The sequence below is a fragment of the Drosophila biarmipes genome, chromosome X (assembly GCF_025231255.1).
Source record: "Drosophila biarmipes strain raj3 chromosome X, RU_DBia_V1.1, whole genome shotgun sequence".
Taxonomy (NCBI): Eukaryota; Metazoa; Arthropoda; class Insecta; order Diptera; family Drosophilidae; genus Drosophila; species Drosophila biarmipes.
Genome location: NC_066611.1, coordinates 5,612,991 through 5,625,212, shown reverse-complemented (window position 1 = coordinate 5,625,212; position 12,222 = coordinate 5,612,991). Strand labels below are relative to the sequence as shown.

The window sequence follows — 12,222 nt, the reverse complement described above, 5'->3', positions numbered from 1 at the left end:
CTCAACGCCAAAAAACGGATTTTTTATGGCGGAAAAATGGTATTCCGATTTTGTTAGGCGGAAAAATGGTCTTCGATTTTTTGTAAGGTTGGCATCAGGATCTTTTGCAAATATTCTAATATTTTCTAATGGGGTCCATCATGCTTTTTTTTTGGATTTCAGTTTTTGGCCAAAAAATTTCTTTTTAAGTTGTTTTTTGATCGCAGTTTATCCAATCCAAGGCGTACAGCAAAAAAAAACGACTGTTTTGGACAGCTTGCTTAATTTGCTAACGATTTCTGTCATTTTTTTTTATTTTCCCATATTTTTCAAGGGTAATTTAGGTTTTGGCCAAAAATGCTCAGTTTTTAGTGTTTTTTTTTTTATCTCGGCTTACACAAATCAATTTTTAAAAAAATTTATCATGTTCATAATTCCAAATAATCCTGATGAACCACATAGAAAATATGATAAAAATGTTTAAAAAAAAGTAAATATTCAAAAAAAACACCTAAATGCGAACACTTTTCTGAATACCAAATTAAACTGATAAACCCTATAAAACATTAAAAAAGAATTGACATGGACATCGCTTGAAAGACCTCTAAAAAAATAGTGTTTCTCACCAAAATCTAAAGTGGCTGTGTGCAGAGGCTATAAACAATGGAGCTTTTGCAGTAAAGCCAAGAGCCCGCACCTATCGATAGTCGCGCAGGCTGGACGCAGTGTCGCTCGTTATCGAACGCCACCGTGAACGCTGCCGCAGTGGAGTCGGGGTGTTACTCCCACCGATAGTTGTGGAATAGCGATAGGGTAAAGGTCTATCGGCCTCGGCCAGGTATCGTCATAGCAATTGTTTTGAGGTGTTAAGACGTCAATTGATAAATTACCAATTTAACCACAACACAACTGGTACTTCTGCTCAGCCCCCTTGAAAACAAGCTTCTGCTCGAAATACTAACACCCAGAACGGCAAGTACAAGCAGGGGCGAGGAGTGGAGAAGGAAACAAGAGAATGAGAGCAAACAAGTCGGGTTTTGCAAACAATACACTTGCAATGTAACTTCGATAGCTCATTCTGTGCGATGTATGTAGCTGCTAATTGTGGAAGTTCGGTTGCTTTCGAATGCCATGTAAATACGTTTCGAGGGAGTGACCAAAACAAGAAGTAAATAGGCCCACAGGTTCCTGGGCTGCCGAGTAGAGCGCTGGAAAACATCATGTGACACGGAGGGCAGTTACACGTAGTGCTTAGGGGGTGCATTTAGTGGGTCTGGGGGTATGTAACAGGTAGAACCTGTCTCTTCCGACCCCAAAGCACACATATGTACCTCTGAGTAACACGTATGGATGCCTATTAGGTATATATGGGGCTACCCAGCTGGTGAGCCACTTCGATTCCTGCCAACTGGCATTTTCCAGCAGCTTTCGGCTGGGCCTGGTAAATGCATTATCCCTAAACCCCCAAAGAAGGTGGCAGGTACGCCCTTCAGGGGGTGGTGCTCCGTACCTATGAGCGCCACCCCCTCCCAGCCTGCACGGAAAAATGCTAAATGCTATGGGACGCGCAGAACTGCGCTCAAAATATTTAATTAAATTAAGTGCTGGTATTTATACGCCTCGCAAGGCTAATCAGATTGATAATCTGATGGGGCAGATAAGGCAGTGACTATCGGTTTTATCTACCCTTTGTTTTATTAAATAAAAAATGCTCATAACGACCCATATTCTATATCCCATTCCCTCTCATCCATTACAGCCTGAAGCTTCAACTCGATCGGCCATCAGCATCCTGGGCCCAGCATGGAAGAGCCGAAAGCGGCCAAGTCAGCGGAGCTGCCCACCACATCGGCCGGGGCCTCCGCCTCCTCCTCAACCACTTTGCCCGAGAACGTAAGCTACGACAAGATCGCCTGGACGCGGGACATCACAGAGCCCTTGGCGGAGGAGTCCTCCACCAGTCAATTGCGCCCGCTCGGCACCTCGATTTCCTCTGACTCGACGGCAGAGGCGAGCACATCCAGCACATCGTATTCCTTTACGGGCGATTACCTGTCCGGTGGCAATATCGCCGATCTGAAGTCTGGCACCATGTCCGCTGGCGCTGAGAGTGCATCGAAGTCGAGCGAGAAGGATAAGGAGAACAAGGAGCAGAACGATGAATCGCTGTACGAGTGCAATATATGCCTGGACACGGCAAAGGATGCGGTGGTCAGCATGTGCGGCCATCTCTTCTGCTGGCCCTGCTTGCACCAGTGGCTCTTGACGCGACCCAACCGCAAGCTGTGCCCCGTCTGCAAGGCGGCTGTGGACAAGGACAAGGTCATACCGCTCTACGGAAGGAATAGCACACACCAGGAAGATCCTCGGTAGGTTGGAGCCAGCTATATCATACATCATAATCCAAGATTTGAAATATTTTGTAACTGGTTTATACATTGCTCGTACTTTTAGAAACAAAGTTCCACCGCGCCCCGCTGGCCACCGTACAGAACCAGATCCCGCTCCCGGATTCCCAGGCTTTGGTTTCGGCGACGGTTTTCACATGTCGTTCGGCATTGGCGCCTTTCCCTTTGGATTCATCACTTCCTCACTAAATTTCGGCGAACCTCGTCCTGCTGGTAGGTCAATCTCCCCCTCTGTATGTGCTTGATTAACCATTTTCTGTACATTCGTCTAACCTTTAGCTGCTAATCGTGGCACAACGCAATACGAGGACGAGCAGACCCTTTCCAAGCTCTTATTGTATCTGGCCTTTCTGTGCATTGCATGGCTGTTTTTCACATAGCAATCTGCGAGCGCATAAGAAGCATTGCACCGATAACAAGAACTTGTATTGAATTGTGTACGGAAAGCGTCCGAAGTAATCATATTGCAGTATCCTCCAGTTAAAGCAACAATAATCTTAAACATGTTGGGGTGAAAGTCGTTGGTGTAATTAATTCAAATAAATTGACTACTTTTCGGTTGAAATTGTACTTCAAATTGGATTTGTAAAGAGAATTGGATGGGCATTCGAAAACCCAAACTATTTCAAAAAGTTCGCGGGCCCCACGACTCTCAACACAAATCTTGAAATCATTTCTTCTGTATGTTCTCGGATCGCATTGATTTAGTAAAAAAGTAGTTGTCAAAAAATGTAAAAAATATATATATACATATAATAAACTCAATAAAAAATAAAAAAGGTGCTTATGTTTATTTGCATTTATGTACAAACATGCCGCCAAAGGACACAGACAGTTGGCTGGGGAAGTTATCAGATATTCTTAGCAGGTGTTGAGGTTAATAAATATTTAAAAGATTATTTCTTGGTGGGAGAAGACTGAGTTAATCCGTACAACCGTTAGGAAGTTAAATATGAATATATAATTTACAGAACATGATGCATGATTGAAATTGTAAAAAATAATTAAGTTTATTGCCTAACATTAACACACAACATTCTCTTCTCATTAAATATGAAATGGCCATTGCCTTAAGAGCAAAGAAACACGAAAAAACTGGTCGCTACCTAGAATATTTTAGCTAAGCTCGGCGTTCGCCGAAAGGGGTTCCACGAACTGGATGAAACGCTGCCGGCGCCTCGCGAACTGGACGACGTCTTCAGATGAAGCTTGGGCTTGGCCGCAATACTCGTGGGGCTGGGGAATCCGGAGGAGATGCCCGATGAACTGGCCGCCGATAGCGTGGACAACGAGCCCTTCGACGACAATGGCTAAGGGTGAATATAAGTCATTAGAGTCGCTGCTACTTGTGATATGTGTATGTTCCTAGACCAACCTTTAAGTAGTTGCGATCCATGGGAGTGATGACTCTCAGCTCCAGAGTGGAGCCACAGGACTGTATGAGCTGGACCACCTGCTGGTGCGAGTACCACTTGACATCTATGCCAGCGATCTCGACTATGAAATCCCCCTCCTTGATGCCGCCCAGCTTTAAGCAGAATAATGTGGTTAACAAGACCATTGGGATACATGAGGACGGACTTACATCTGCCAGCGAATTGATCTCAACGTGGGCAATGATCACCGGCGCATCGCCGCGCACATGGAAGCCAAAGTTCTCGAACTCCTCCTTGTAGAGATTGTATCCCGCGTCGTGTTCCTCGTCATCGTTGTCCAACGAACACTTGCTATTGCTGGCGGGCACCTTGTGGTACGAAGAAGACCCCTTCTGCAGGCGCACACAACGTGGAGCTGTCCAGTGGCGTCGCGCCGAAAATATTGCTATGGGTCCCAGGCGCTTGAAGGGGTCCTTCACCTTGTGCGATGTGAAGTCGGGTCCCGTCAGGGATAACGTGAACTTCGAGGCAGCTGATTGTGTGGATAGTGATAGTGATTATGAAAGTGTTCTATGCATGGCAAACCCATTCGCGTTACCTTCGACTGTTCGCTCTAGAAGGTCGCCCTCTTCGATGTTGTTCGCTGAGGCTTGCAGTCTGAACTTGTCGAACTCCTCCTGCGACTTGGAGTGCACCTCCTTCATGACCTCAGTGAGCGATGCCTTGTTCTTCGAAGGGAAAGATCGTTAATTCGGGGGATACCTTTTTTCTCCCTTTTGGGACCTTATTAATATTAATTATATCATTTATCAAACATTATATTTAAAACATAAGATCTCTGTGATCTGTATACAGTTTATATTATAAACGAGACAACTTTACCCATTTTGAATATTTCGATTTTTAGAATCTTAGGATAATAGTTTTGTTTTACCTTTAAACACTTAAATGTGGAATACCCATCTTATCCTTAGAAATTTTAGATCATAACGTTTGTTGTACATATAACATAATATAATATAGTATTTTATATTTTAGTATATAATACTGTATTATATATCATAACATCATATCATATCATATCGTATTATATCATATCACATCATATCTTATCATATTACATCATACCATTTTGTACCTTATCATATGTATGATATCATATCATATTATACCATACAATTTCCTACCATTTCATACTATATTTTATCATATATTACATTTACCTTTAGGTACCGGCACATTCTCTGCAGACGCTGGGCCTCTTCGATACTAGCCAGCGCCTCCTTCAAGTGGGCCAGCTTGTTGGCGATCGAAGTGGCGGCCTCCTCGCTCGCGCCATAGATAGACTCCACCTCCTGGGAGTTGCCAATGAAGGACTCCGTCGACAGTTTGGCATGGCTCTTCTGAGGGGGCAACTGGGAGGCCTTGATCTCGTCCGTGGCATCTATGCTGCGTGCCTTGTAGAAGTGGGCGAATGCTAAGGGGACAAAGGGAAGGATGTAGCATGTCCTGTGTTTAAATGTATATCTCAAATCCCTACCCTTGTAGAGTTCCGCCTTGACGGGCACCAGACCAGCCCAGCACTCAGGGAGATAGGTGTGCGTGTCGTTCGCCTGGATGTTCTTGTGCATCTCATTGTACTCGTGCGATATCTGGGCGGCCTCGCCAGCTAGGTCCCGAAACGACTGCGAATCGGACTAAACGTATAGCTAGGAAGGGTATCTACTGTATCCAAAAGCAGGGAGATACTTACGCAACTGAATTCGGACAGGCCTATCGCCTCGATTTGCAGCTGCAGCTTCTCGAAGAGGCACTCTCGCGCCTGGGAGAGCATCAGCGAGACGAGGACGTCCAGCACCTGCGGCTTCAGATCCATCGACGGGGCGTTCGTGAAGGTGTCGTAGATGTGCCGGAACACCCCCGCCGCCCGCAGGAAGCTGTCCACCGCCAGGTCCAGGCCCCGCTCGGTGGTGCGATCGTGTCGAGCGCCGATCTGGGTGTAGATCCCGCCCAGGTTGAACAGGGTGCAGGCCTTCTCGAAGGCGATGGTGCGCTGGCACGAGGGCACGCCCGTCAGGGAGTCGTACCACTCGAAGTACACGCCCAAGTTGCGATCCGGCGGAAAGAAACGCCGCTCCACGTAGTACAGGGTGTTGTAGTACCGGAAGAGTAGTGCCACCCCGAGGGCGTCACGTGATGGGGTCTTGGAGGCCTGCACGGCAAAGGCGATTGCATGATATCATATCTTTTGTGGGTGGAACCTCATGGGCACAAGTTTCTCCTAGCCCCTACCTGTCTCGTATCCGTCATATCCGCTATGGCATCTATGTACATCGAGGGCTCCTCGCTGTAGTGCTCCAGGATGAAGTCGGAGAAGGGCTCCATGAAGTTGATCTCCTTGGTTTCCTTCAGGCCCAGCGGTATCATGGGCATTATGCCGTTTTGACTGCGCATCGTTGTTGTGTGGATAGATAATGTTGGGATAGGTTAGGAACTTTAAGCCTCTTGGAGTTGCAGGGTTATATGGGTCAGTTGGTAGTAGGAAAACGCCTATCTCACCTCTCGCTCTGATATATTTCCACCGAGGAATTCAGTTCAGCCAGTTGTTCCTTCAACAATTGCAAATTGGAGTTGACGAAACTGAGTTCCAAGGCCACTGTGTCCCTTAATTTGCGGTTGGATGTGGCCTGAAAAGCAGGTCGTTTGATATGGGAGTTTTTTAACTAAGCCCTAGGGCACCCACCTTATACAGGTTCTCGGCCCCAGCTCGCAGGCGGAGTTCCTTGTTGATCTCCTTGTTCAGCTTGCAGCGCTTGTTCTGAAGTTTGCTGCGACATGTGGCAGCTCTGGGATCTGAGCCCTGGAAAATATGGTTTTCATAAGCTTTGGTATTACTAGTTTTTGGCTTTGCTGGAAAGGCATCTCTTTTGGGAGGGGGGAATGGGAGAAATAACCTAACATAAAGGTGTAATCATAATGGGTTTCCAATCACAAGATACAAACTATTATAATAGGGACTTCGTTCGCATTGCTCACTTACCCGCACAAAACAGAACGATAATTCGTTCAGCTTCTCATCATCCTCGTTCTCCTCACTTTTCCCCGCCCTCGGCTCCAGTTCGTCGTCTTTTCCATCCATGGCTCCAGGATTGAACATTCCGAGATCCAATTGGACTCCTCTAATTGCCACAAAGTGGTTGTTTATGCTGCCAGTGCGTTTTAATAATATTTAATTTGGGAAACACTAAACCAGTTGTTATTCCTAGAAATAAGCTTTCTTTAAATAGTCTGTTGTATTGTATGGGGAACACTATGTTTCAATTACTTTTCCTAGATCTTAGGAATAAGCTCTCTCTATACTTCAGTTATTATTAAAATAATCTCCTTTCAGGCAATCTTTGGTATTGTAGTCGAGAAGTGATGTTTTGTATTTATTCGGTTCTTTCAAGATCTGAAGATCTGTTAAACCCTTCCCGAGTTATGAATGGTGTAACCACCGAAACAGCTCTATACAGCACACACGCAGATAGAACATCATTTCTTCGGCCTTAGGAGGTCAACACATAGTTTGTCCCTAACGGTACTGACTTCGGGAACCACTAGAGCAGCTCCAAACACATAATTTCGGAGATCTATTCCTATCAGCGCGACATAACCGTGATAAAGCGGCCTGGGGCCGTGAAAAAGACACACAAATGCTTAGATAATGATGCAGCAGCACTTCAGGAACTTTAAACTTGAAAATCCGAATCGCAATTTGTGGAACAATTACGGACGTAACACAAATAACTGGAGATCATAAAGACCCATTCGCCCGCAAGTGAGTCATAGGTGGTGCACTTTATTGTTTACAGAAAGATAAAGCTAATCTATAAAAAGGTATTCCAGCCAGAACTTGTAATCGAAGAGGTATCTGGGCCAATGGAGCGTCGACTTTCGGCTGGAAGATGTTTCTGGGACACCGAAGCAGATAAACAAAGCCCCCGAAAAACAATAGAGATCTATGTTCGTTCGATTTCCTGGCTAATTGTGGGCTTGTGAGCTCTTCTTGTTTTGCTTTCGAGCCACACACCTGGGCAGCCCGTCCCGTCGGTCAAGTTTTCTATGTTGATCTCGGGCACTCGCGATTCACCGAGGAGTGCGCAAGGCCCACGGCACGGGCACATATCATGGGTTGGTGGGGGAGGTTTCACCACTGTTCTGACTGTTTTGGCTCTGGAATTCCAGAACTCCCGGCTCTACGACATATTCCTATGATAATCCGCCGTGCTCCACATCATCAGTAGCATACTTGGGGGTACTGTTATGGCATAATTATTGTATACACATATATTTACGTTGTGGGGAGTACGAACTGGGGGGTTTCAACAAGCCCACGAAAAAAAGATGGAAAACACACAAGACCCAGGTTGCCCACAGAGCGCCACTGCATTTGCATACATTTATAAGCGCAATCGTAATGTTTTAGCACTGGTTCGACGGCATTTCAGCCTTATATCGGCTATGTTGACTGCTCCTCACTACACTTTCCACTATTACCAAAAAAAAAGAGGCAACAGGTTGCTGCTACCTTCGGACCACTACAGCGCCAGGTACGAGTTTCCGAGCCACCGTAAAGTCTAAAACTGGTTATTTACTCGGGCCCAGTGTGACCACCGTCGGGCCTTCGCAATATGCCGTCTATAAGGTTACTAAAATGTTAACCACCTCTACAGCGCCTTTTTGGGAGGGGTTCCTAACTATGGAAATACGTTTTCTGGTTTTAAAACACGTATTTTTGGTAATTCTAATAGGAAATTATAGGGTTCTGTGTAAAATATATACATATTAACCAACTTTCAGGGGAGGGGTTCCTAAGTGTGGAAATACCTTTTTTGCTGTTAAAATACGCATTTTGATCATTCTAGTAAGAAATTATACGTATCTATGTAAAATATATATATTGTGATCACTGTTATAATATGCCGTCTATAAGGTTACTAAAATGTTAACCACCTCTACAGCGCCTTTTTGGGAGGGGTTCCTAACTATGGAAATACGTTTTCTGGTTTTAAAACACGTATTTTTGGTAATTCGAGTAAGAAATTATAAGTATCTATGTAAAAAATATATATTGTGATCATCGATATAATGAATCATCTATAAGGTTACCAAAATGTTAACCACCTTTTTGGAGCCTCTTTGGGAGGGGTTCCTAACCATGGAAATACCGTTGTTGGGTTTAAACGATAATTTGATAATTCTAATAGGAAATTATAGGGTTCTGTGTAAAAAATATATATTGTGATCATCGTTATAATGAACCGTCTATAAGGTTACCAAAACGTTAACCACCTTTATAACGTCTCTATAGGAGGGTTTCCTAACTAAAAAATAGTTTATTGGGTCTAATAGGCACATTTTTGATATTCTTGTAAGAAATAATGCTTTCTATATAAAAAATATATATTGTAGCCTTTACAATATGTATATATTTTTATAAAGTAGCCAACATTATAGCAAGCTTTATAACGCCCTTTATGCGCAATTTTACTAAACACTTTTACTGGTTTTAATAGTCTTTCTTTTTAAAAGCTACTTGTTTTAATGTTTACTTACTATATAAAAAAATAATGTTTACTTAATATATAAATAAATGTATGGCTCTTCTAAATCGTATTTTTTTATATTTATTATACAAAATAATAGCTTTTGATATAAGGAGTATAAGTTTCTGATATCTTATTCTTAATGATGGTAGATTTCTGTTAGGTGATTTTATTAACATATTTAAGACATTACATTTTTAAAAATTAAAAATAAACAAAAAATTAAAAGGAAAAAAGGAAAAAAAAATATATTGTTTCATATTTACCAGAACTAAACTATTTGTGCAATCAAAAAATACTTTTTTTAAAGTACACAACGTATTTCGGGTTTTATTTTATTTACTATTTTAAATTAAACAACAAATAATGTAACCAAAATCCAAAGGTTTTTGTATTGTTGGTGCTAAAGATATTAGGGTCCGACTTGGATAAAATAAAAAATACCTTTTTAAATTTAAAAAATAAAACTTACAACAATTTTAATGCAAATAAATTTAAAGTTAACAAAGCTTTAAAAACATACATACTCAGGGGAAGATGTTAGGCACCAAGGTCTATAAAAGGGCTATACTGTTTCGCTATCGACCGCTTTTGATCCGCCGAATCACCGAATTAAAAATGCAGCGATTTGTAACAAGTTTAACTTTCGAAATGTTAATTTCTATTTATTTATTCAAGGGTAGTACGTCTTTTTGAATCTGTTTTGATTTTTTCGTACGCCTGGTCGGAGTGCGCGTGGCACGTACTCCTTGTCGTGCTGATCGAGCGGTCGCCGCCAAGGATTGATGTCCAGCTCAAAGAAGCGACGCTTCGCCTCCATGGCGCGGTTCTTGTTGTCGATCTTGTACAACTTCTCCCACAGGTAGATTTCAGGTAGCTCCAAGTGTCGCGGGCGGTTCGAGGCCAGGTGTTTGAAGGTTTTGCTTATAAACTCGCGCTGCTCGGCGTTCTCATAGGCGGTGATGTCGGACGAGACATAAGGCTGTTGCTCCCCAATACTCCTCTGAATGGTTGGAACGTTGGCATAGAAGTTGAGCAGCTGACGCAGGGTGGTGTCGTTGAAATCCACGCACTTGCCACTCGACGAAATCTCCGCGTACAGCGGCAGGGGCTTCGTTCCGCGACAGAAGTTTACCCGCGGATTCTCCTCCTGGTGGTGGCCGTGCAGCAGCAGGGTGTTCAATTGATACTCGTAGAAGCTCCACTCCCTGCCGTTGGTGATCACAGTTTGCGTGTTCATGGGGTAGGTCAGTTCGTTGTAGGTGTTGAAGCCATTGTAGTTGGCCTGGGCCAAGAGCCAAGCGTATGACGATTTAATCGCCAGAGCGTGAAGAGCTTCTTGCAGATCTTGCTCTCCATACGATTTGGGTCGCAGTTGAAGGTGAGCCCTCGATTGGAACGAGATCAGTCCAAAATTGTGCTCGTTTCCTTTGGGCCAATAGCCCGGCACATTGGTGGCATGCTGGTGCTTGGTGCTGTAGCCCAGTGTGCGCGGGTCGTGCTTGAAGCGCGGGATTTGTTTGCTCAGCTGGAGATCTTCGCACTCGGCTGGCGTTTTCCAGGGCGACAATTGCTTTCGATGGCGCAGGGAGAGGTAGGGCGTTCCGCTGTACTGAACCAGCCGGTCAATGCTCTCGTTGGCGTCATCCTTTTGCCACTCGCGGCCTTTCTTCGAGTTCTGCACGTTCTTGGGGGGATCTACTCCGCCCACCGCCCAGAAGGCCTCGTGCCGTGGATTGTAGTCCACCTCGGCCTCCTCCAGGTGCTTGTACTCCTCGCTGAGAGCCTGCAGCAGTGTCCTGTTCAGCTGTTCGACAATGATCTGCGTTAGGATGCGCTCACGCTCAACGTCGCTGGGTTGCGCCGAGTTGGGCAGCTTCTCCAGGTGCCTGCGCTTGGTAAGGAAAGGCATTTATTGTATATCAGAGTGTTGTTGGTTTAAATAAGGCCTAGCCGAGTTCTTAACTGAGTTTGTTTTAACAACAAACTTTAATAGTCTGTTGAAATTCAAATGTAATACATTGTCCCCGGGAAAGGGAGCTTTAAAGAGATTACTGGGAGTACATAGCTGTATTCCAAACTTGTAGCTGAGACAGTTAGGCAGGGATTCAGCTGAGAGCTCGGTGTGGGCCCAAATTTACCCACTTGTAGTAGTCGTGAGCGAACTCCAGCGCCTCGATGACATCCTCGCGGGTCGCCTTGACCAGAGCGTCCTGGCTGCTTATGCTTTTGTCCGCTTGGTCAGCGACCTCCGGCGATGCAGCTGGAGATGCCACATCCAGATCCTCGAGAACCGTGCGCGTATAGTGTTGCGTGAGCGGCAGTGCGTTGTAGGGGATCTTGGAGTCGTTGAAGTCGACCACCTTATAGCCGTAGTAGCGGGGCATGTTGATCTTGATCAACTTCTCCTCCACCGTGGGCACCTGGCGGATCTCCTCATGCCAGTCGGCAGCCTCTCTTTGCTTTCGGGCCTTGAAGGAGAGATCCCGAATCTCCGGGTACGCCGGCTCCGCATCCGCGGGACTCAGCTGCGCCTGCAGCGACTGTCCGGCCAAGCAGCGCTTGTACGTCGTTCGCAACTGGTTCACGAGGTTCAGCTTCAACATCTCGCCAACCCAAACGCAAGTTGCGATTTATGTTTTCGAAAAATACAATTTACTCCGGACAATAAGCGGAGAGAGGTTATGTCACTGCCATCGAGAGCAGTGTGACCGTGCACGAGCTTAATTCTGGATAGTATTGCGTCAAAGTAGCGACAATGAGTTCTTGCTAAAGTGGAACGGTGGTACTCGAAACTTAGGGGGTTTTTTGCTCTGAAATACCATTAAAATACCAAAAGCTTCGTATAAAATAAATATTTATTTTTTAATT

At 44.7% G+C, this 12,222-nt stretch overlaps 3 protein-coding genes across 9 annotated transcripts; 1 reads left to right on the top strand and 2 right to left on the bottom strand.

Annotated features, from left to right (window-relative positions):
• The first annotated feature begins 810 nt into the window (after window positions 1-810).
• LOC108032985 (E3 ubiquitin-protein ligase RNF185) lies at window positions 811-2,957 on the top strand. Of its 2 annotated transcripts, none has more exons than XM_017107062.2 (4): window positions 811-951; window positions 1,739-2,348; window positions 2,434-2,600; window positions 2,667-2,957. In XM_017107062.2, exons 2-4 carry the CDS (start codon window positions 1,783-1,785, stop codon window positions 2,765-2,767), a joined length of 834 nt encoding a protein of 277 aa, XP_016962551.1. In that variant the 5' UTR covers window positions 811-951; window positions 1,739-1,782; the 3' UTR covers window positions 2,768-2,957. The 2 variants fall into 2 exon arrangements, with proteins under 2 accessions (XP_016962551.1, XP_016962552.1); XM_017107063.3 differs by having other exon boundaries at window positions 832-891.
• Window positions 2,958-3,372: 415 nt separating this feature from the next.
• On the bottom strand, window positions 3,373-8,415 carry LOC108032981 (rhophilin-2-A). 6 transcript variants are annotated; one of them, XM_017107056.3, is made up of 12 exons: window positions 8,334-8,415; window positions 6,804-7,025; window positions 6,507-6,623; window positions 6,323-6,450; window positions 6,056-6,209; window positions 5,517-5,975; window positions 5,304-5,460; window positions 4,987-5,240; window positions 4,362-4,491; window positions 3,973-4,295; window positions 3,763-3,915; window positions 3,373-3,697 (listed from the first exon to the last, which is right to left on the bottom strand). In XM_017107056.3, the coding sequence occupies exons 2-12, from the start codon at window positions 6,918-6,920 to the stop codon at window positions 3,494-3,496; spliced, it is 2,196 nt and encodes a 731-aa protein (XP_016962545.1). In that variant the 5' UTR covers window positions 6,921-7,025; window positions 8,334-8,415; the 3' UTR covers window positions 3,373-3,493. The 6 variants fall into 6 exon arrangements, with proteins under 6 accessions (XP_016962545.1, XP_050742125.1, XP_043949039.1 ...); XM_050886168.1 differs by having other exon boundaries at window positions 8,303-8,390; XM_044093104.2 differs by having other exon boundaries at window positions 8,204-8,387.
• Window positions 8,416-9,978: 1,563 nt separating this feature from the next.
• Window positions 9,979-12,068, bottom strand: LOC108032982 (39S ribosomal protein S30, mitochondrial). Its single transcript, XM_017107059.3, has 2 exons — window positions 11,497-12,068; window positions 9,979-11,240 (listed from the first exon to the last, which is right to left on the bottom strand). Exons 1-2 carry the CDS (start codon window positions 11,955-11,957, stop codon window positions 10,025-10,027), a joined length of 1,677 nt encoding a protein of 558 aa, XP_016962548.1. The 5' UTR covers window positions 11,958-12,068; the 3' UTR covers window positions 9,979-10,024.
• Between the last annotated feature and the right edge of the window lie 154 nt (window positions 12,069-12,222).